The following is a 25,157-nucleotide window of genomic DNA, read 5'->3' as shown; positions in this document are numbered from 1 at the left end:
AACCAAATTTTGTGTGTTGGTTCCTGAAACCAAGGAGCAGGTTTTCTTCTATGTTTAAATACAGTTGGACACCGTATTGAATCAAGATGGTGAGCTGAATGAACCATTTGGAACTGCACTGAATTTTTTGTTTTATTAGAATTCCCAAGCGACACCAGGTACCAGGTTGCTAGTTGCTGATAAAGGCACCTCTGCTTTGCCCTTCCTTGGCTGATTTTTGTAGCCTCTTCCTTTTTAGTGTGCCTATGTGCACACAGTAAACTTCCCCAGCTTCTTCGGCTCTCTTAATTCTTCTGTTATTTACATAGTAATGTATACAGAAGTTGTTATTTGGGAAGTGGTATGATTCCTCCTCCTAAAGGTTGTGGGTGGAATGTAGTGCTAAGTGAACATCACATCAGTGCAAGGATTTCTGCTTGCATGTGCCCCCTAAATCTGTTCTATGGGTTCCTTTAAGCCTCTGGAGAGGCCACGGGGAACACCCAGTGGGAAGAGAGAGGGGCAGTGATTTTGTGCAAGCAAAAATCCTTGCACTGATGGGATGCAGTAGTTGAACACTACCCTGTGGGTTGTATCCAACAGAGTTCTACTTAGTGGGCCAGGTTAGACTGAAAGGAATGGGCCTAGGTTAGTCATGCCCATTCCTTTCAGTGGGTCTACTTTGAATCCAACCCATAACCTTTAAGAGGTGGGTCATACCACCTCCCAAAGAGGCAGCATCTTCTCTCTACGCCACTTTTCTTACCTGCCAAAGCAGCACATGCAGGCAGGCTGAGGGGTGGGAAGGAGGTCATTTGGCAGTTGTGGCTGACTCCTGTTCCCTGAGCAAAAGGTTTGGAATTCCTTCCAACTAGTCACAGAGGATGACTGCCAACAATTTATGAAGCTGTGCTGTCCCACAAAGAAATATCTCTCAGGGGACTGAGATATGGGTTGTGTTCCACATTCCCGCATCAGTTTGCTTTTTGTTTTGTTTTTAAATACGCATTTCTGTCTGTTTCTCTTAAAATATACATTTTTGTAAGCAATTTTGTTCTTAATATAATGCATTTTAAAAATTAATATACACATTTTTGTGTGTGCTCTTCTTTAATGTACACACACACCCTTTTTTTAAGCTGGCCAACAGCATTGCAAAATTCAGAGGAATGAATTTCAAGGATAGCAGTGTTTGGGTTCATGTATTGAATCTAGTAGCTTCCTATTAAAATGCGAACCCAATGGATTTCTCCCCTATTCTTGGTTGGGTTTATGGTTTTACCATCTTCATTATCCCCAGTCACCCTTGCACAGATGCAGGGCTAAAAATAATTCCTAATGAATTAGGACCAAACGTTGTTCATTTCTTCCGTGGCCTTGAAAGCCTCTGCTCTGAGAAGCATTAAAAATGTACTGATTAATTAAATTGAAGGAAAAGCTCTGGGGCTGTGTTTTAATTGACTTGGATAACATTTCAGGAATGCTTGGTTTAGTCCACAGGCTGCAAGGAGCTCTTGTTGGCTTCCTAGAGACGTAAGGCTCATCCACACTCCCGCTCTTTCCTTGCCTGGAAACTACAGGTTCGAACCATTTTCCTGCTTGACCCATGCTTTCTAGGCATGGGCCCACTGGTGCCAAAAATTTTGTTGTGAGTGCCTGGCCTCTGCCCCTGCTGCCACCCCCCTCCATCCCTGGGTGGCAGCCTTCAGGCCACACCCCCCCCTACTTTCTCCTCCTCTATCCAGGGCTGCCAAACCATGCCAGATCCTGACAGAGCCGAAGAACACACAGCCCTGGTCAGCATTGCCAGTGGTAATGGATGATCAAAGTTAACCTTCCAACAGCATCTGAAACATAGAGAGCAGCCTTCCACCAAGACACCTCCATGCATCTAGCTCAGTGTTGTCAACCCTGACTTACAGCTGTTCTTCAGGGATTTGGCCAGGGATCTTTCCCAGACCTACCTGGAGATATTGGGACTTGAACCTTGGTCCTTCTGTATGCAAACAGAAGTTCTGCTACTAAGCTACAGCCCTTTTTGGACGGCCACAGTCTCTCACCTCAAATTAAATGTTGGCCTTAGAGCCATTCTTACTTTTTATCACCCCTCCAAAGTGCAAGGGTTAAAGGCACCACCATGAATTCCTCAGTCTGGCTTCATTTTGTGTACAGAGGAGACGGTGTGAATAAACCTAGTCAGATCCTTGTTAACAACCTATTATTAGTAGCCAGAATGCTTAATTGCCACCAAATCAAACCCAGTAAATTACCTTCTATAATAGAATGGCTAGATAAAACGTGGAGCATGGCAAAAATGGAGAGACCCAAAGACTATAGAGACAAAATATTTTGAAGAGAGATCATTTGGAGTGGGGCCTTTTGGTTGCTTTAACATAAATTTTAAAAGGGAGCCAAGCAAAGCACTGGCTAGAAGCTGTGCTTCAAAGCCCTGTTGCTCATTCTGGCCGAGGTGAGAAGATGCATTGGGGTGGCGCTGTTATGTTTTATTTATATGCCAGACCAACTCCACACAGTTTCAGCATAAGAGTCTGAATCATCTCCCCCTCTGGGAATGGGCTGACTTTGGATCTGCCTCCCCTCCTGCAACACTCTGCTATAGGGCTTTGTGAGGACTGCAGCTGTTGGGAACACTGCCAGAGGTAACCTGTGCTGTGCTGCTTTCAGCTGGTGCAGCAGGGATCTCTGCAGTGGTACATGAGTTTTTAGGGGATGTTAGAGATGGATGTGCTGATCTTGCTGTTGATATTCCTATTCTCCACAGGGCTCCTTTCATCCTTCTGTCTTAAAAAAAAAAAAGCCACGCACGATCATGTAGTTTTTCATTTGCATTGCAGATTTTTTGTTTAAACCACCACAAAATCTGGGTCAGTTTAATGCATTGGCCAGCTTCTGTACTAGCTGTTTCCTTTGGCCTGTACTGACATTAGGGCAGATTGAAATGTCAGCCTTAACGGTCCATTTCCTGGCTATGTGTGGCTGAAGTCAAAACTCCTTAGTGTTAAGACCTAGGAAGGACCAGGGGGCAAAGGAGGAAGGGGACGCAGTTGCAATGGTTTAACATGCTATTTGCCCAAGACCAATAGGAGCAATCCTGCTGCCTTCCACACCATTCAAGTGGAAAAGGGACATCAATTTACTGCGAAACTCTCTTATTCCCCGTAGTGCCACCTCCTTAGTTGACATTTCTAGATTTTTGCAGCTGTCATGTTAGCACAGAAAATGCTTCAGTGACTAGGCAGCTGGGGAATTAGATCTTATGCTCCAAGGCTCTTAAGCAAACCAAGATAAAAAGGTCCCCATGCACCTCAGGTAAGATGAGGAGGGACTTTGGAAGGTGGGTGTACAACTTTCCTCCAGACTGGTAAAGTTCCCTTTGCCCTTCCTTCTTTACATTGCCACCAACCTCAAATGTAGAGAGTTAAGCTGCATCTTCTGCTAAAGCAGGGATGGGGAATCTATGGTCCTCCAGATCAGTGTTTTCAACCTGAGGTCTCCAGATGGTGCTGGACTACAGCTCTCGTCATCCCCAGCCACGTTAGCCAATGGTCAGGATGACGGGAATTGTACTCCAACAACATCCGAGGACCCCAGGTTGAAGAGCAGTCATTAGCCAGTCAGATGTCCAACAACATCTGAAAGGCCACAGGTTCCCCATCCCGGGAAGGAACTCAAGGCGGCTAATGGCCAGAATGCTTGTGACTGCATATCAAAATGCAGGTAGCTAAAGTGTAAAAGTGGGCATGGTGAGAACTCCAAAAATCTTTCCCATCACCTACTGTATTCAGTTAAAAAGTAATTTCAAAAATTATATTTTTATTTGGTAGGCTGGGGTCATAAAACATTTGGCATCACAGCAAGGCACCCATGGGAATAGCCAGCAAATTTTAAAAGAAACAAAAATTTTAAAAGAAAAAAAAACAGTGTGACAGATGAGGGGGTCTTCCTGGCAAAGCCCCTTTTTGTGGAAGGGTAACCCCCCCCCCCCGTATAATCACAATAGGTTGCTACCTTCAGACTGAAGCTCCTAACAAACTAGCTGTCCAGCTACCTGCCAGGGAACTCTCTATCCAGAGCAGCTCTAGGAAATAATAAAAAGAAAGGAGTCTTAGTTTTACTTTCCCAAAGCCCAGAGGACACCAAATCTTATAGAACCTTGTGAATTCTCCCCAGGAATCATGTGGTAGCTTAACAACTGTGCAGCATGTACAGAAGAATTTAGCAAGAAATTCCAGGAAATATCCCTTTAAACCAATGAAGCCAGATTGTCAGAGCTTGTAAAAAAAGCAAGGCAACAAAATCACAGTCTTGCACATAGAAAAAACAACAAAAAAACACCCATCTGACTGAGCTGGTTACATTTTAACTGCTTGCCTGGCTGAATTTAACCAATTTCGGCCTCTTTCGTAGTTATTACACTCTCAGATTCACGGGATTGCCCTGGGGGTGGGGGAAAGACCCCTGAAAGATCATTAAATTGCATTTGGGGGGGAAAGAAAGGAAAAACCAGTACAGTGTTGCTTTGCAAATGAAAGGGGCTTCAGTGTGGCTTGCACCCAGGAAAAGGAGCGCTGGTGCTTTTACTGGCCTTGTCTAGCTCACGACCCATGCCGATTTCAGCTACCATGGCCGGGCATCCGGCTGTATCCTGCCCAGTTAGAGCTCCCTTTCTGCCCCCTCCTTTCCCTGGGGGCCTGGTGTCCTTGGCAGCCTTCCCTCCCTGCCCAGCTGCTCATGGCAAAGGTGTGAAGAGAAGCATCTCCTTCCGCCCATCCAGCTGTCAGAAACCAAAGAGTACAAACAAACTTGACCCAGTTTTGACAGGCAGGGTTTTACAAGAGGAGTTGCTTCAAACCAACACATAATAAAATGGGGTTTTAGTTCCACTAAAATTCCATCATTAGAGATTTCCCCCTTCCTTTAGAACACACTTCTCCTAACTCGTGAAAAGGCTTTAGGCACATGGAAAAATGGCATTGCTGAGTTTATGTTGAGTGAGCTGCTTGCACACCAATGTGCCTACCACTGTCCCTAAAACTTGCCAGCTCTTGAGGTTTGACCCATTTTTTTTTTTATTTCAGCATTTGATCTTTAGTTTTAGGATTGCTTTGATGGAAATCCAGATTCAACCAAAGCAGAATCCTTGGGCTTTGGCCAAAGCCTTATTCATGAGAACCTGGACACCTAGGAGCTGGCAGTACACTCTGCACATTATTCTTCTGGGCACACAGTGTCCACTTTTCCAGTGTCTTCTCACTGCTGATCAGCATGAAAAAGCCAGTGCTGTCAGGCTATGTGTGGCTGGTGTAGAAACTGGTGACACTTTCCTCTGTGTATGGATTAGGACCACGCTACCAATCTGCATTTCAACATGGTACCAGAGGTACTGTGAATCAACCCCAAGGTGAGCCAGGATCAAGGTTTCACGGAGTACTGTGTGGCATTTGTTTCAGACAGCAAATTAGTTTGTTGGCAAATGGCAAAACTGGATTTTTTAGGGCACTGCAATTAACAGGATTATAACAGGATTATAACAAGTGTACAAAGGAAGACCTACATAAGAAAAAACACCTTTGGCATTCCTGGAGGGAGAGTCATTCCATTTATTTGGTTGCACAATAAAACATCAACAGTAAAAGTAATTACAAACATTTAATATATAAAATGTCAAGGGTGCTTCCCAGCCAAGGCAGATATTTAAGTATTTATTCTCTATAGCTCTGGATATCTATGCACACCAATCTCATGGCTAGGCAGCTATTCCCAGCCCTGCACTCTAGGGAGCATTTGCAGCAACAGGGGGCCACTCTCACACCACCAGCTTATGTACCTTCCCCCAACAAATGCACACAGCCAGAAATTGCGCCTGCGTGGAAACTTTCTCTGTGCCTCCCATTTCAATTCCCTCCTGGCTCTGGGAGACAGTGGTGCAGGAATGGGTGGGGAAACACCGGGCCCTTCACTTGCCTGACCTACCTTTTCCTCCAGCTCTGAAGTTTCCCTTGCCCCTGATCCTTGCCTCCCGGCTCATGCAGATCCCCACAAACCACTGCCCCCCTCTCCCACGTTAGAGTTCAGCCCCCCTTGCTCCAGGGCACACTCGTCAGGGGCCCACCAGTCCCTCACTTCAAATGATGGAAACAGTTGAATTATAGAAACTCTAGGCAGTTGATTGGGGGATATCTTAGTACACTGCAAGTGTAAAGTGATGCACATTGGTGAGGAAAAATGTAATTCACATAAACACTAATGTAGCCTGAACTGGCAGTGAAGGAGCAGGTAAAAAGAGCTTGGGGTCATGGTGGATAATTTGATGAAAATGTTAACCCAGTGTGTGGCAGCTGTGGAAAATACAAATTCCATGTTAGGGATAATTAGGAAAGGGGTGGAAAATAAAACTGCCAATATCCTAATGTCATATTATAAATCCATGGTGTACACCTGGAACGCTGTGTACATTTCTGGGAGCCTCTCCTCAAAGGAGATATTGTGGCGCTGGAAAAGGTTCAGGAAAAAGGAACAAATATTTGTGTGTTTTTAGTTTAGGAAAGGGGGGACATTATATAGGTGTATAAAATTATGTATTATGCTGCAGAAGCGGTGGCACAGAGTTTTTCCTTTTCCTCTTTAAATATTAAAACCTGGTGCCATTAAGGGAAGCTGAAAGTTGGAATGTTCAAGTCCTCTTCACACATTCCATCACTTAGGTGTGGAATTTGTTACCCCAAGGCAGAGTGATGGCCAACAACTTGGATGGCCTGAAAGGGTGGGATAGACTAATGCATGGAGGATAAGGCTGTGAATGTCTACCAGCCACAGTAGCATTCTCCTAGTGCCAGAAGTCATATGCCTCTGAACACTAGTTGCTGGGAATCACAAGAAGGAAGAGTGCTGTTGCGCTCATGTCCTGCTTTCAGGCTTCCCACAGGCATCTGGTTGGCTACTGTGAGAACAGGATGCTGGATTAGATGGTCCTTTGGCAGGCGGCGCTGTGGGTTAAACCACAGATCCTAGGGCTTGCCGATCAAAAAGTCGGCGGTTCAAATCCCCGCGACAGGGTGAGCTGCCATTGCTTGGTCCCTGCTCCTGCCAACCTAGCAGTTCAAAAGCATGAAGTGCAAGTAGATAAATACTCTGGCGGGAAGGTAAATAGCATTTCCGTGCGCTCTGGTTCACCAGAAGCAGCTTAGTCATGCTGGCCACATGACCCAGAAGCTGTACGCCGGCTCCCTCGGTCAGTAAAGCGAGATGAGCGCTGCAACCCCAGAGTCATCCGCAACTGGACCTAATGGTCAGGGGTCTCTTTACCTTTACCTGGCCTGACCTAGCGTAGTTTCCACCCCCGAAGGTGTTACAGAGAGGAAGCAAAAGTGTGTGTAGAGTAAGACATGATAGTCAGGTATCAGGTTGCCAGACAGTAGTTTCCTACTGCGTGCCAGTTTCGTGGGAAATAAACCCTTATTCATTTATTTTTATTACTTGAAATATTTATATATATACCATATTTCACTGGGACTAGTTACAGGATGTTTTATGCAATTAAAATATCAAAGCAACACACACACACACACACACTTTTATTTATTGTTGATGGCTATTTTAGTTACCTGTTTTTCCATGTTGTAAGCTGCCCTGAGCATGGTTTTATCTATGGAAAGTCAGCATACAAATAAAAGGAAGTATGTATACATTTATGAATACATATGTGTGTATGCAACTGCAGCGTCTCCTTGCGAAGCAGCTACTTTGCAACTGTTGACTCTGTAATCATTTATTTCTGCTGGAATTGTTTTCTGGTTTTCAGAGGTAGCTTTCACTTTTGCACTTGCCAATAGGAGTCAGCTCAAATATATTCCAAGCACAAATGTTTGTTTAAGCTCTTACATTGCTTTTCTGATTCTTTGCCTGTTTCAAAGTTGGAAGAATTGCAGCATCCCGTTTTGCGGGGTTGTAGAGAATTGTGCAGTAGATCACATCCTTTGCACACTTACCTGAACCTAATTAGACTTAGTTTAGAGTAGACACTGAAAGAACTTCTTTTACAATCTCTTGCATCATTCACCACAGCAATCAAATACACGGGAATGGATTTGGAGCGACTCAGTGCTGCTCTATGAACACTAAGACTGCAAATTGCAACTCCTGCATTTCCTGATGCAGAAAATGAGGCAACTCTAGTTTTTGCTGACCATTCCCACTTCACTCCTAATGTCTGCTCTTCCCGTACATCATGCTGTTGACACCCACAGAGTCTAGCTCAAGGCGGTGATGCACTGAAGAGAGTTACAAATATAAACATGAATGTACAGGGTCTACTTCTGAATATTTTTGTAACAATTTCTAGAGGGGTAGCCTTGTTAGTTTGCTGCAGCAAAAGTCTAGTCTGGTGGCACCTTAAAGATTTATTATTTACACATTTAAAATTTATTACAGTATGGATGATTTGCTCTTCAAGGTATCATAAGACACTTGGGTATTTTTGTGTACCTAACAGACTCTGCTGTGCAAAGCTGCTGCAGAGATGAGCTCACTTTGGGTTTTATAATGTAAGGAGCCCTTGTCCAAGCGCTGACGTCCGTAATTCCAGCTTCAAATACCGGATGAGATTCCGATGCTGTCCATTTTACCCCTTCTTCGGGACTGGAACAGGACTCTGATTTTTGTGGTTTTAGGGCCATCTGCTGGCCAGGATTCATGCTCATAAATGTGCAATAGTCAGAGTTTGGGAAACCTGCACAGGAAAGTCAGGTCCATGTTTTGGAGATCTGGAGCTATGAAGCAGATTTTCTGTAGCTTGCTTAAATACATATTAGAATTGGGAGACTATCTGTATCCACATGCTTTCTCCCCCCCCCCCCAAAAAAAAGTTCATTAAAAAAACCTACAGACAAAAAAACTTCAGACGCAGTGTAGTTTTCCTGACAACCACAGCAAAGAAAAAACCCACAATATATATTGTACATAGATTGTGCCTTTTAAGATAAGAGTACTGTATAACAAAATCCATGATAAACAACAGCTTAAAAATACAGAGAACACAGACTTTTTGATGATAGAATATAGTTTAAGAGCGCACATGCCTCCGGAACAAATTTTGATGCAATGAGAGTCTTGGGAAATTAATAAGAGTCTGGGTGATACAATGTCATTTAATGTAAAAAATTACTATCTGAAGCTGCTTTTTTCCTGCTTCCTCCTTGGCATCATGTCTATTAGATTATCAGCTTGTGGATGGGGCCATTGTTGCTTTTAAATTTTTGTACAGCACTTAAAAACTTTAGCCATTTTATAAATAATAATAAAAATAGTTTTTAATTTTTTAAAAAAGAGTGATCCGACAAAAGTGGGGGAAAGTGAGACACTCAAGTGACTTAATGCTCAAACTACATGATAATTTTCTGTTCTTCTAAACTCAATGGCATGCAAGTGAATTGTGACTAGTGAGGGATGTTGGGAGTTGTAGCTCAGCAACACCTAGAGGAGGGTCACAGGTTCTCTACCTTTCCTCTCTTCATTCAGTTTAGTAGCTGGAAGTAGCAACCAAATCAATTTTATTCTTTTTAAAGATAGTACCTGGCCAGCTAGCACCAAACATATCCTGCAATTTGAGCCTGTAGGAGACTTTGACAATTTGCTGCTTGACAGTCCTAGCTTTCATTATGCTGGAATGAGGAGTGTATGAGTTCAACAGTCTTGTTTGCCTCTCTCTTCCTAACAGGACCTCCTGGGCAGATGGAGTTTGTTGACTGGTTAAATCTCCCTGAACAAGCACTGCTGGTTGTAAAGAGACTTGTTGAAGCGTTGGAAAAAGAAGGTATAAGAAAAAACTCTGTTGCTGCTAGATTTCATTGCTGCTGCTGTTTGACATTCCACATCCTCAACTGCTGATCAGTATATGTTTGCTATTAGTATATATGCAAATTCCAGAGAAGCAGTGGCCTTTGTAAAGAGGAGGCAGCTGGCTCATTATTTCTGCCCCTTTGGACAGTGCCCAGTTGGTTCCCTGCTTTCAGCCCAAGGGCCAGGTCCAACCCAGGCCAACCTTCCAGGGGCCGCATTGTGATAGTGAGCAGTGCTAGAGGCAAAAGTGGACAGGGTCAGAATATTGTGACTGAAATGCAGTTGTTCAAGGAATAAATTATTCAGTTTGTAAAGAGTGTGTGTGTAAATATAATTGGACCCTTTCTCTTGGTGATGTAATTTCACTGCCTGGAACTTCTTCAAGGCCCGCTTGATTAGTTGACCATTTTTGTATGATAAGAAAATCTTACTGTGTGTGTGTGTCTCTCTCTCCCCCCCCCCCATTTCTATTGCATTTACAGGCTTAGATAATGAAGCCCTTTACCGATCACCTCCCAGTTCCTTTTGTGATGCTCAACTCAAGCAGCATCTTCTGACAGGTAAGACATGGCTTTGGGGGTTCTATGCAGAAAGCAGCATTCAAGCAGTAAGGTTCCAAAAAAAACCCCAAAAAACAAAGTGGAGTTCTCTCCCTGTTGCGAAGAACACAAGCCTTCTGAGTACAGTGGTACCTCGGCTTACATACGCTTCAGGTTACAGACTCCGCTAACCCAGATAATAGTACCTCGGGTTAAGAACTTTGCTTCTGGATGAGAACAGAACTTGTACTCCGGCGGCGCGACGGCAGCAGGAGGCCCCATTAGCTAAAGTGGTGCTTCAGGTTAAGGACAGTTTCAGGTTAAAAACGGACCTCTGGAACGAATTAAGTACTTAACCCGAGGTACCACTGTATAGGGACCACTTATGAACATGGACCACAAGGAGTAGATCTGAATTGTGTAGTGCTTATGAAGTCCTCTGCATTGGGTTAAAGGACTAAATTCTATTCTTGGTGCCAGTGCAATCATCAGGGTGATTCTGTCTATTCCGCAGAACCTCTTGGGTCACTCTTGTAGCAAGGGGAGCCCACTGCAGGAGCTAAAGGGACCCCCAGCTGATGAACCACCTCTGTTTCAGCTGAAAAAGCATCAAGGCAAGTTAAGTAGCTGGGTGAGTTTAGCAGCAGGGCAAGGAGGCCAGGGCACACTACTCTGCCCTTCCTCTCCATGACCTAAGCTTCTGATAAAGTAACTCAATAAACTCCGCACCCCCAAAAAAGCTAGCAGGTGTTGTGGGCTTTCCAGTGTCTTGCACTGTCTGTCATATGTACTGTCATGAGCCTGCAGCACTGTTGGAATCAGGCTTGGATTTGCTGGCTCAGATGGAGAAGGAAGAAGAAACAGAGGGGAGGATTGTGCTGTGGGAACCTGGGTTGGAGGAAAGGAGAACCTCCCCTTCCCACCCCAATTTCAACCACTTTGGGAAGCGAAGTGGGCCCTATCCACCCACTCAGTGGACTCTGGGGCGGGTTCTGATCAGCCCATGATGGAGGCTGAAAAGGAAGAGGTGACTACAGGACTAGAGATAGAATAGGAGTATAAAGCCTTCACAAATGGGAGCAGACGCACCTACCTTGATGCAGTGTGCACTTGCAAGCTCAACATTCCCACAAGGTGAGAGAGTCTCATGGGGAGTGCACCATGCCTTGTCTTTTAAAACTTGGTGGCAGAGGTGGGGAAGCTTATTGGGACATCTTTGTCACTTCCATCCAGTTCTGAACTTCTTGTCCTGTACCTGAACCCTTGAATCCTGACCCCTGAGCTGGGAGTGGTTCAAAAATGCAATATCAGAAGCTCAAGTGGAGTGTATGGTTCAGATCAGGTGAGGTACTGCCAAGACCAAGAGGATGCCCTCTTTATTATAATTAAAGGTGTGCCAAAGGGGAAATTGCAGAGAAGCTGAATGAATTTTTTTTGCATGTGTCTTCACAGCAGAAGATACAGGGCAGATAGGGATCTGAACCAACTCTGCAGGAAAGGGAGTCTGGGGAACAGAGGAAAACAGTGGTGGCAAGAGGTGAAATTCTAGGCCTAATAGAGAAAACAAAAACTGACAAATCTCTGGGTCCAGATGTATCCGCCTGAGAGTTCTCAAAGAACTCAAATGTGAAATTGCTGACACACATACACTGTTTGCTTGTTTGCTGGATTTCTCTCTTGCCCTTCCTCCCGAAGGATTTGGGGTTTTAAAAATCTGTACATACCTTCTTGCTGCATAGTAAATTCTGTTTCTGAACAATTTGGCCACAAGGTGGCACTGTGGCACCAGGCAGTGGAGAAGACAGCTCCGTTCCTGGCTTAGGGTGTTTGTGAAGGAGGCAGCGTGATGCTTTGTAGCAGCCTGCTGATCCACCCTCCTGTTACCTGCGCTGGTTCCTCTCCAGTCTGTTGCCTTTGAGTGGGTGCTGTTTGCAATGATGGGGAGGATGCGGTGTCAGACTCAAGCAGCCAGCCTCTCTGACAGCACAAGCCCAGAGGCTGTCACGCCAGGACGTGTTGCTATGGAGAGGAATCTGACGGGATATCTATATAAAGAAACATGAGCTCATCCATCCTCAGCAGAACTAAGAAGCCAAGTCCCGAGGTACCTTATTGTCTGTAGCGAGAAGCAGCGGCGAATGTTCTCACATTCAGCTGGAGAATGAAACATGGGCAATGTGTCTTATCATCTGCAGGCCAAGCCGCAAAAACAATTTTCAGGCTATATCTGTATCTCAGAATCTTCTAGCCCAGGTTAAAGGCCTGCAGCTCCCCCCGCACTTCAACCTGTGGATTCCTCGCCAAACAGTGACTCCCAAAATTCAGTAGGGGAAGCCATGACAGTTAAACTGGTGCAAAAATTATGATGGGTTGCATACATGATAGAGGAACACATGTAGCAGTGGGCCATGGTAAGAGCTGGTGTGGGACCAGACACAGGCAGACTGACACCTGTAGACAAAGGTGATGGGCACTTGGGGAGAGCTGTCCCCACCTGCCTTCCTCACCACCACAATCACACTCTCCACCCCAGCCCCAGGGATTCATCGCTTACATAGGGAGGAAGACACATGGGCACAGGGGACAGTTCGGTGACAAGAGGGTTTGAGTGGGTACCCATGGCATGCCACAGTTGAGGGCCTGTGAAAGCTGCATGCAGCCAATGACCTGAAGCTTGTCCACGTGTGGTACAGATGCACCCCTTGAGGGCAAAGGACCATCCCTTTATGCACACAAGAGTTGCTGAACTAGGGCATAAGAGGTTAGAGCTTTATTCCATTGCCCCCCAATTAAATATTGTGAATATTAAATATCAGCTTCTTGTCATTGTGTGTCAGTTTGTTTCCTATTTTCAAAACATCTCCACGGTAGCCACAGAAAAACAATTTGCTTGTATCAGGCTTTGAAATACTATTTTAAACAAAATCTGAGCATCTGGGTGATGGACTGGCTGCTGTCAATGCTGACCTCAAGTGGAAACGAAAGATCTTGTTCCAGCCATTATGGTTCGCTCTCAATATAGTGTTTGGAAGCAACGGGATAGATCCTGGACTCATTCCTGTAGCTATATGCTTATGAAAGTGTTTTGTGCAAATGAGCCATCCTTGCAACCTGCTTTTTGAGATAGTCCTGTGAACTGTGAAAGTATTCCTGACAGTTGGCAGTCTTGGAATTGTCTATGAACAAGTTGCTTAGATGACCAGTTATAAATGCCTTCAAAGTTATGAAGCCACAGAAATCGCTTCAGCTGCAAAATATTACATTAGAACAGGCCTTGTGGTAGGTTTTTTTTTTTTTAATGAAGCTGAAGCTGAATGTCTCAGTTCAGTTGTGCTGAATTTGTGCAGCTGATTTCCACTTTGATATGCAAGGCAACTCGGCTAATTAAAGTCAACTTGAATGAATTCAATGAATTTTGACCTCGTTAAATAAGGAAATTAAGTGTACTCAGTGAAGCTGAGTTATGTGTGAACATTCCCAGGGACAATGCAAGTTTTCCAATGGAAAGTCGACTTAAGATGTCTGGTGAATGAATTTGCAGCTGCAAATTATGAAAGTCAGGGTTTCTGTTGTTATTTTCTTTACATCCAGTCCTCACTCTTGTTCAGCCTGGGTGCCTTGCACTGACACAATATTTATTCCAAGCTGAGGCCCACACACAAACACTTGCATCCATATGAAACTATTTATCTAAGACCCAGAACAAGAGCATGTGTGTCCAGACTGTCTTAAAGTTAGCACTTTCATGCTATGTGCACAGGTTCCTTGATAGATTATGGACACCATCTTGATGCAACATGATTATAATTCACTTCACTCTTGACATACTTCAGGTACTGGAGACGATGTTTGCCTTGCAAAAGTATGGTTGTTGTTTTTTGTGTTGCCATTAATATAGATTGCTAGAATCAGCCATGAAATGAGATACATTTTTTTGCAGAATAATTCCCCCCTTGGGTTATCACAGAGATAACTGTGTATGTGTTGTTTTCTCCTGTAAGGGAAAAAGTAATAATCCATATGCATAACAGAGGTATGTGCCAAGTTGCCTGTAGAACCTCTAATCTCTCTAGGACAGGCAGGTAGGGAACCCTATCACTCTCTAGATTCCTAACATCTCTGACCACTGGCCATGGTACCACAAGTTCCCCTGCCACTGCTCTAGAATAATGGATAGATGTGCCTCTCCTGCACCAACCACACATGACACTTCACAAGCACCATTATAGTAGAAGCAATCATTTTTCAGCTGTTCTCCTTACCTAGCCAAGTGGGAGCCTTGTTGTGCTATCTAATATGGCTGCCATTTTGAATAAGGCACATCCTGCTTCTTTGCAACACAAAGGAGGTGATGTAAGGGATGGGGAAATGGAGCCGACTGTCTCCTTCAATTTGAAAGTGGGTTGGGTGGAAAGGTCTTCTCTAACTCCACTATCACTTTTCATACTCCTCCCCGAAGCCCTCAGAAATTGCCTTACCCAAACATAACTAACTAGCAGAGGGATTTTGAGCTGTAATCTGGCACAAAAACTATCTGTGCTGTAGTGTCTATAATGATTTTAATTCTTCTTCCCCCACCAGCAAGAGGTTGGCTTCTGAGACATCTTGCTAATTTTGGTTACTCTAATTTGACCCTAAACCCTTGATACCATCAAAGTAGGACGAGTTAATGTTACATAGTTGGGCCCTTGTGTGAGAGAGGCTGCCTTGAGTGCATTGCTGGGCCCTTGTGTGAGAGAGGCGGCCTTACTGTCTCTCTGGAATGTGAATTATAGTAATTACTGAGGTCTCCTCTGTCCTCAGTTGGCTGTTGCTGTGATTCCCTAGGACCCTCCTTGTAAAAGAAGCTGGAATAGATGTTTACACTAGTGGCTCATAATGATATGTGTGTAATTGCGGTACATTTTCATATCCAAGTGGCGTGATGCTAGACGCACAAAATCAAATGCCACCATCCAGTAAACAGGTGTGTGTGTTGCACCTGTGTAATCCCTCCCCAGCAGCTGATGTGTATGGTGCAAATTCTGAAAGAGATGCTTGCTGTCTACTGTCAAAGGTGCAGTACAGCAGCTGCCTTCACTGTCTTGCCTCTCCATTCCACCACTGGTTTAGTGCAGATGTTGCAGGGATTTAAGAGAGCCACAAAGATCAGGAAAGCTAGTGCCACCAATGGCTCTCCATCCCAACTTGGTGAAATCTCAGTCAGTCAAGGCAAATGGTTTTAAAACTTGCCAGGGTCACCTCTTTTGGGAGGAAGGGCATGTAACTACTGTTGAAAGAGAGAAGCATTGAGACAACCAGCGTTCAAGTGGCCAAAACATCCCAGCCTTTTGTGGTACAACTTGGAGGCAGGTTAGAAAGTTTAATTCTGGAGAATAGAGCAGGAGAGGAGGAAGGAAGGATTATTGGAACAGTCAAGCTCATTTTCACTTACTTCACTTAGCATTACTGACCAGATGCGCAATATAGGCATCTGGCGGGGGGGGGGGGAACCACCCTCTTTATCATTATTTTTCCTTTCTACTTTTTCTTTTGCTTGTTATTATTGCCATTTAGTTGTAGCTCTCTTCTTCTCCTCCTCCTCCTCCTTCCACTTTTTCTTCTTGTAACTGGTTTGAGATGTGTTGAACTGATAAGAATAACAGGAACTTGGTTTCAAATGACAGAGAACAACGGAAAAAATCAGTTAATATCAACATTCAAGTACTACTGTAATTAGGGTCATCAGACAAGGAGAAGATTGAAGTCCATAATATATTTGCAAATTGCAGAGTGGCTTGCTGGCTCACAATCTAGTGGCTTGGGGGGGGGGGATTCCTCTGAATCTTGGCTGGCTATTTTTTAAGTAAAAAAGATACATTTATAAACCTCATGATTGGCATAAGGGCGTTAAAATGTCCAGGAAGCATGATATGGAGCTCATGAAACAATACTCCCAACGAATCTCTCTTAACACCCATTCTCCTCTTATTTATTTCTGCACTGTCCCATGTACACTGTCCATTGTTCCGTTCTAGCTGCAGAGTCCAACAAAAATCCCTACAACCTGGTGGATAAAAAAACAAATTTTGCAATTGAAAACAGTAGCAAGGCCAGATGCATTTGTGTCCATTTCCTAGATTGCATATCATATTCAAGAACCAGGTACTTGCATCCTCCCTCCCCCCTGCTCCTCACCCCAGTGCACAGTTTGGGAGCTTGTACGTGTCAGTACCTAGCAGATGGCATCTGGCCCTGCATCCTAGGGATGAAAGGCTCAGCATCCTATGACATGGTTTCAGAGGCATTCAAGCCAGAGCAGTGGTGTAGAGGAACTAGCAGAATATCAGATGGAGCTTGCAGAAGGAAATGAAGGTTTTAATGAGTGAGTAATGGTTTCCAGAGGCTGGCAAGCAGAGATGTAGTATCAAATTAGATTGGATGCTGGAGGTTGAAAGCCCTGTTCATCTCTGCCTCTTGGGGGCACAACAAGGACAGACTTCATCAGCGTGTTGTCTATAAATACTGTCTCTCTCCCCCACTTGGAGATAAGCGGACCAATTTTCCAGACATAAGCAATTTAATAAGATGCTCTCAGGTTCCATTTAGATGCAAAAGTTAGCCCACAGTGTAGTATAATACGGTAGTAACCTCTGTGAGTGCAATTCAAGTAAGAACCGCCAGCCAGGCCAGGGACGATGATCTGCTTAGCCACCCATGGTTCTTGTCGTGAGAGACTGGTTTTGATAAGCAGGCACAAGCAATGAGGCAAAATTTCCCTCTTGTCCTTTCCCCAGCCAAATCTGCGACTGTAATGCAATGGGAAGGGGGTTCGCCCTTTTCTCTGCATTATTTCCCCAATGAAAATCTCCCCATCGATTGCTTGCCCCATTAGTATGAACTAACACAGAGGCAAAACAAGCGTAGAGATGTGAAGCGTTTCAGTGGAACCATTCTTTCTGCGTCGAACGATGAGGAAAGAGGAATACCGTACATGACACACTTCACCCCTGATGGGTGTTCTAACCATTTTCCTTCTGGTAAAGAATCCATCCTAGAAATGTTTATGAGAATTTGCTTTAGACTGCATTTGAAGCAAAAAAAAAAAAAAAAAAACTAGAGATAACTGATTTTTTTTTCTTCATAGCATGCCAGAACTTGTGATCCTTTATACTTCAACTGGGCCATTACTTTGCAGCTTGGAAACTGAACAACATAGTCACAAGTACTCAGTCTTAAGGAAGAAAATCTGCTCTTCTTTCAGAACATGAATTCTCTCTTAGTTGCAGGCTCTCCACCGTGGCTTAGTAGTGCGACACATGCTTTATGAACAGAAGGTCTCGGATTCAATTTCTGGCATCTCCAGTTTAAATGAAGAATCAGCTAGCAGGTGATGTGAAAGACATCTCTCGCCCCGAGACACTGGAGAGCGACCGTTAAGTCAGAGTAGGTGGTAGTAGGCTAAACAGATAAGCAAGCTGACCTTCACAGATGTCACCGATGTAAGGATGTAAACCTGAAATTGTAGAGTGCCTAAAACCAGTCCTGTGGGCGGAGGATATATATTGCCATTAAGAAACTTAATAACTCACCATACTTCTGAACAAGCTGAAAAGGACATACTATGACATACTCATATAATGTTGAGAATTTAACCCTACTTCAGATAAACATCATGTAGGATACTAGAAGACGAACAGATCTTGGCTATTCTATGAGAAGCAAAATGGGAGAACTGTTCTTTGGCTCAGTCATTTAATTATGATTTTGAATAATTAATATTTTTAACTACTATTTGAGAGTGTGCTTAGCTCCTACAGCTGAAGGATAAGCAAGTGTTTTGAGAGAGGTCACGGTGAATAAGTGTCTACCTGTGTGTGCCTTCAGACATCACCTTTATTTTTGTCCAGTGAAACAGCCAGTACCAGGCATTAATTCATCGTAGCTGACCAGGTTACCTTTTTCTTACAGTGGTAATATGAAGGTGATTTGCCAGCAAGGATATTTACATATAAGATGCTAAGATGGAAGTTACCAATCCTTGTGAGAACCAACCAGCTAAAATAAAATAGAAACTGTATCTCATGAGCACCTAAAGGAGTAGAAATGGCTGGGCTGGTTTCAAATCCTTCGCAGTGACAGAAAATCAAACCATGCCCAACACAGCTTCTTCATCTCTGCCTCTTGGGGGGCATAGCAAGGACAGATTTCACCAGCATGTCGTCTATAAATACTGCTGCCTCTCTTCCCGAGATAAGCAGACCAATGTTCATTCAGAAGCCATTTAAGAAGAAGCTCTCAAGTTCTATTGGAATGTAAAAAATAGCCCAACATTGTAGTTTGTAATACTAAGAGCAATTTTCAAAAGACAGGTGAGAACTGCCAGGCAGGTGTTAGGTTTCTTTTCTAGAGGGCATAGCAAGTTGTAGAAAAATGCTTCTAATGGTTTTACTCCTGCACATTAGTAATGGACTTGCTTTACTTTTTGCCCCCCGCCCCGGGTAACTATAATCCCCAAAAGCACACACAGCTTTTAGTCAGTAATATATAATAGGTAATGATAGCTCCCTATGTTAACTGGCAATCTTGGGCACTGCCTCTGAAACATCCAGGAGTGTTCCAGACTGGTGGCTCCTCCCAGTATTATTGCTTTTTTCCATGTAGGCTACAAGAAAAATTGCAATGGATTTTACACTCTAAAGTGGGTATAGCACTTTGTACATCTTGTGAAGTTCTGTCCATGCTACTGGGTGGGACATAGCTATTTGGGCAGACTGGAGGACAACAACTCTGAATGCACCATTTTAGAAAAAGATCTGTTTTTAAAAATCATTTTTTAAAAAATGTGCACTGTAGTGTTTATAAATATATATAGAGAGAGGGGTGCTGCTGCTGCACAATTCCTTTCATATCTTTTTTTAAAAAAGGTAAGCTAAAAAGTGTTTCAGTTCTTAAAAGTTGTGTGGACCAGGGATTAGCACAATGCTAAAATCGCACTGACCAGAAAGATAACATGATACTTATTTAAATCAATTTTTAAATTTGCACCAAAACTTTATTCACTATTGCACAAATATTTTGATAATGGCGCGGGGGGAGAGCACAAACCAGAAGATCAATTTATTTGTTTACTACATTTTAATGCCACCTCATAACATACAGTTCTCTGCATGGCTTACCATAAATAAGCATATAAACAAAGTAAAGCCAACATAAATACAGCAAGGAAACAAAACTCTCTGCAACCCTCAGGTTAAAACACAGATGTCTGCAAACTGCAAAGCCCAGACTGTAGGAGTTATTTAAAAGGCCTGGTCCTGAAAAGGCAGATACATCTGGGAAGACTGTTCCGACCATAACTGAGGCATCCCTACCAAAAAGGCTGTCCTTCTGGTGGTTACCTGCCTCACTTCATGCAGCTCTGGTGCTCAGAGCAGGGCCTCTAAAGAGGATCTTCAGGTTTGGTTAGATAAAACCCCTAGGGGACGATAGAGTCACTATTGTATGCTCAATGCTGGCTGAAGCAAAGCTAGCACAAGGTAACCAGCTCTTAACTTTGCTGGCTGAAGTGTTGTGGACCAATGAACTAGTGGAGAGAGATGCCAAATGAGCTAGGGATCTTGCTTGATTTATTTTTGGCTCTGACGCTGATTCATCCTTGCAGTGAAATGAAGAGGTAATTAGCTTCGGTCATGTTTGCTTTGGGGCGGGGGCGGAATTCTACTGGAAGAGCTGTATTAAAATAGGTTATTATTGTATATTAATTAATTTTATTTATTGTCAGAGTACAGAGTACTGAGAACTGTTCATCCAGCTTGGTAGTCACTTTCCATGTGGTAGCTGCATAGTGTTATTTAGACATTTCCTCTGTTCCCATTTCCCCCCTGCTTCTGGTGCTTAATTTCTACTTTGGTGGCATCCAGCAGCTAAATGAATCTATCTTTGTGACACTTTCCCCCACCCTGAAATATGCTCCCTAAAAAGGGATAATCTTGCTGCAATTGGTTTTCATTTAAATGCTGTTTGCTTTGTGATTCCTCATTGTCTTTGCTGTAAGTGGAGATGCTCAGTCAATTGCAGAAGAAGATTGCGAGGAGGCGGCTTCTCCAGAGGCAGGAGCCCTAAGAAATTATCTGAACTGTCGCAACTAAAAGACAAACTTTCCAGTTCTGCTCTCAACCAGCTCACTTCAGCAATTGTTTTACATATGCTTGTGGGGTCTGAACTGTCTGTGTCTGACCAGGAATGAGACCTTCTAGCTTCTGTACTTATTCTGCATACACTCTTACTATCTCCTGCTCTTGTGAGGATTTCAAAACAAAGTACTGGGGTGTGTGTGTGTTTTGCAACTGAGAGCTACCTGTCAGCCCTGGTAGGGTCCCAAGTGGTGGTTATTCGTTATTCATTCTTGGCCCAATAGGCCAACAGTTGAAAGAGAACAAGCCTTTAACATAAGGATTGAAGACCAGTGGTGGCTTTCTCCTTGAGCACTTGGTTACCCTCTCAGGAAATTCCAAAGTAGTCATTTTACATAGTCCTTTCCCACTTCTTTGTGGGAGCATTAAGGCCCTCACTCCCCCCCCCCACATACACAGGAGTTACTGCAGCTTCGGTCACCCCTTGATTAGCCTCATCACAATCTCAGTGTTGCCACAAGAAGCAGTTTAAGAGTCTAGGCATAAACTTATCCCACATGGGTCACAGTTCTTCACGTTCCCTCAGTGCTAAGGGAAAGACCTATGTTTAAGTGGCTCCTATGCCATAACGAACATGGCATAAGAAGCACACCTGCAACCTGCCCAAAGCTCAGCAAAATCTACATGTATGCATTGCTATCCCTTTTCTTGTCTTCAGAAGTCTGTATTTGCCAACCTGCCCTCAAAGGCGGATCTAGGAGAACACAACCATTTTGGTCATACCAGGCATGGAACATCTGGGGAATTGCAGCAGTCACCGCAACTATGAAGTCCAATGGAAGGAGGGGGGCAACAGATGTAGGTGTTGTACAGAGTGCAACTGAAATTTGAGATGCTAGAGTTCGCCACTGCTGCCATGTTGCACTGGCCACTTACATCTGAGACTCCTTCACACTGTATGACTTTCTGGGGGAATGACTGTCTTGTGTGCTATTGCCACTGAACTGGAGAGGACTAGAGGTTGGAGGGGGCGCACAAAACAGAAATACCAATAGAGTGAAGGAAGAAGTAGTGGTTACAGAGGGGCTGAGATACCTGGTCGGGGCAGGGTAACAAAAATGTGGAGTAATACAGATGAGGATGTATCCTGCAGGGGCGCAGAGAATAAGAGACAAAGTGCTGTGGAGTGGAGAGAGAAAAAGAGGGTGGCTTAAGAAAGACTAGCTGTATTGCAGAAGAGAAATCCTACTGTGAGTTGCAGAGAGAAAAATCAGAATGCTTTAAAAAGAAACATTTGGGTTAAGATAACAACAAAAAGCCCCCCCCCCCCGCTGCAGTTAGCACAGTGTTGTGTCTCTCCCAAAAGTAATACCAGTGTAAAAGTGTCTTCCTGAATGGTTTGTGCACCTGTGGCCTGGCATCACTGCTAGAGGGGGGCAGAGGAAGAGTGAGCCAACCTGTGCCACTTTGCTACCACAAACATCCCCTCCCTGTTTCCTTCCATCGTAACTACAGAGGAGCATTGCAGCAAAACCTCTATGCGCATCTGGGACAATTCCTGCTTCCCAATGAGATAGGATTTCTCAAGCTGGGTGTCTAACTTGTGTCTTCAACTCCTATATTCCCAAGACCCACATTCTGCCCCTGATGAAAAGACTGGTGCCAGCCTAGAAATCCCCCCTTTGATTTCGCTGAGATTAAGCTCTAGAATTCATCTGGCCCCAAAGTTAAGAAAATAAGCTAGGGGTCTTTGATCTGGAAGCCCTCAGCAAGTATTTTCTTGTGTTATCTTGACTATTTGAGAGAGAGAAAATTAATACTCTCCCTATCAGCCCCTCCTGTCTGTCACCCACTGCAGTACTGATCTTAGACCCATACATGACTTGTGTAAAGCCACTCAGCTTCTTTCTATCTTTTTACCTCTTATTTCATTTGCATAGGAGATGTTGGTTGGCTGCTGGTGATGTCACCGTGCTGGGGAGTCAATAAGCAATTAGTGCTATGGATTTTGCAGTAAAAGGAGTTGAACCGTACACTGCTACTTAAGCCGTTTTCTATTACAGTAATTTACTCTTCAGCTCCCTTTCAACAGAGAGACCCATTTATCAGGCATCTGATGCTGTTTCTCAATCAGAGCGGAGAGGAATCTTGTAAGACTCCAAAGAAGAGGGGTACCTTGATGCAGGCTGCTATGGTAAACCCCTCCTCTCCCCCAAAAAAGAAAAAGCCCTGCACTGAGAGCCACAAAAAACCATCCTAATCTAACAGATCTGTATGAAAACTCTATAGCTTGATGACAAAATACACAATCTCCCCCTCCCCCCGGCCACTGCTGCAATTGCATGTTGCCCAACTGCCTCGCGACAGAAAGGTAATCAGTCTTTGGGCAAAATGGTTTTTTCTGAACAGGGAAGGAATCTTTCTTTGTTCCACCAGTCCTTAAGCAGCCAAGGAACAGAGTGAACTATTAAGTCCACAGCCAAGGAAGTTGCAGCACGCTTGTGAAATGATTTGGGGAGGGCAAGGAAGTCATCTAATGGATGGATGCATGGGTGACAGGCTGGCACTTATATTTGCTAACTCGGGCTGCAAGCCTCACTTTCAGTCAAACATTGGCTGCCATGCCAGGAACCGAACAGAGAAAGGCACATCTACTCCAGCTTGCTTCCCTTCTAGTGCTGATTTATTGCTTTGTGGGTTCATCACACAGGCCGAACATCCGTGCCCTCATGATGGAGTAGCTGCTGCTTTGTACTGTCCTCCAAGCACCCACAAAACTGCCTGCCAAGAAGAGCCTCAGTCATGGAAACCTGGGCTGTGGCCACTGATCTAGCAGCTTTTTAAAAGACCTTTCTGTGTTACCCTTTTTCCTTCAGTGTCTCTTCCAGCTGATGCAATATGCAGCATAGTTCAGTGGTGTTCCTTAGGAGTGCGTGTCTCTAAAGAGGAGTACAGTGTGCAGGTTCAGAAATTGATGTGGAAGTGGCAAGGTGTTTTTTTGTTTATTTGTTTGTTTTTAATAAGTTAGCATGTGCAAATGTGCACTGTCAATCCTTCACATAAATAACTTACAGCTTGGCAGTAAGTACGTGTGTGAGTGTAGAGTGTTTGTGAGTCAGCAGACACACTTGAAACATTGCACACTAATGCACTCATTTTCGCACCGGTGCCTAGATACAAGCATGTATCTACAGTGTACATAGGCACTGCAAGAGCACACACCCATAATCTTCACAGTGCTCTCCCAAGCCCCTCCTCTCCGTCTACATTTTCCACCAATAAATTCCTTCTTCACACAGCCAATCAGAGTGCTAGGCAACAGATGATATTTTGGGATGAGGGCTCAGAACTACCTAAGCAGCCTCTCAGGGCTCTGTCTGTGCAGAGAATTGAACAACTCATCTGAATGCCAAGCTGAGATTTTTATTTTTTTTAACCCACCCACCCACTCCCCTGTACAATCTTCTTTTACTTGTGCTAAGCATGTTACATCAGATTTGATCTGAATAAATATCCTAATGCTGGTGGATGGATCTGAGAGGAGAACGCAATTTTCAGATTGAAGCCTGTTGATTTCATTGGGATAAATAAAAAGATGCTTTGTTTGGAGTTTTTGTTTTTGTTTTAGTGCCTTGATACTTTGCTGAATCTCAAAGTGCTTTGCAGATTGCATTTATTTTCACACCATTACTGCCCATGCTAATTAGCCACACTGCACAGAGAGGCTCGTGCATCAGCTTCTTGCAACTTTTCTGGGATAAAAAGTAATAATACAAAATGAGGGCAGCTCCCAGAGTCCTGACTATTCCCTTCTGCCTTAATGTGAACACTGTCACCTTCAGCACCCTCCTTCTTCCTTCTACTCAGGGGCACCCACCTTGAAATCAACTCTGTACTCCTCCTGACTATCAAGCCACACACACACATGCACACAAACACCCTGTGCCATTAATCCCCAATGGGCCAAGTTTAAACAGTGGGTGGAGCAAGCCACCCGTCAATCACCTGCTGTTACAATGATGTCAGGTGAGCCTTTTTTTGCCCCATGTGTTTGGAAATCAAAGTGTGCAGGCAAAGTGTAGCCCACAAAGCACTGATAGTCAGCTGATTGTCGGGTCTTGCAGAGCCTTCAGTGGGTGCCTGCACACCCAATTTCAGCTGAGCCAGGTCTTGCTTCATAATGTCAGGTGTAGGTCATGTGGGTATGGTGGGCCTGGGGTTCCCTACTCCTGATCCCCATGAAAGGTAAATGTTTTGAGAATCTCTGACAGCACCCACTTTTCACTAGGTAGGAGCCATAGTGAAATAATCTGCTTCTCACTGATTTCCTGACCGGTAGCTCTTGTTTGTCTCCAATGCCGCTGCACAGTTCCTGTGCGAAATGCATTTGCCGGGTGTGCTGAATGCTACTGACTGCCCATACTACTAATTCATAAACATCTCTGTTTATGAATTGTCTATTCTAGTCTTTATGCTTCCCTTTGCAAAGAGAGTCTCTTCTGTGGGTTCAGTTTCTCGCTTTACTGCTCTGATAAAGCAGGGGCATATTTGGATTCCAAAACCCAAATCTCAATGTCAGCAGTGGTGGCCCAATAAATTTCCTTGCCTGAAGCGAAGCTTAAATTGCCTCCCCTCTAGCCTGTACTAGGGCCAATCCTTTGAAAAG

The 25,157-nt window shown here is 44.1% G+C and overlaps 1 protein-coding gene across 3 annotated transcripts in view; it reads left to right on the top strand.

Annotated features, from left to right (window-relative positions):
- Positions 1-25,157, top strand: part of LOC309371366 (phosphatidylinositol 3-kinase regulatory subunit gamma) — a 244,109-nt gene that overhangs the window by 7,747 nt on the left and 211,205 nt on the right. For all 3 annotated transcript variants that reach the window (XM_081913946.1, XM_081913944.1, XM_081913945.1), the window contains exons 3-4: positions 9,716-9,811; positions 10,320-10,397. In XM_081913946.1, the coding sequence (XP_081770072.1) occupies positions 9,716-9,811; positions 10,320-10,397 (174 nt within the window). The remainder of the gene's footprint in view (positions 1-9,715; positions 9,812-10,319; positions 10,398-25,157) is intronic.

Source organism: Podarcis melisellensis (genome assembly GCF_964234715.1).
Source record: "Podarcis melisellensis genome assembly, chromosome: 6".
In the NCBI taxonomy this organism is placed as follows: Eukaryota; Metazoa; Chordata; class Lepidosauria; order Squamata; family Lacertidae; genus Podarcis; species Podarcis melisellensis.
This window is presented reverse-complemented; position numbering and strand designations above follow the sequence as displayed.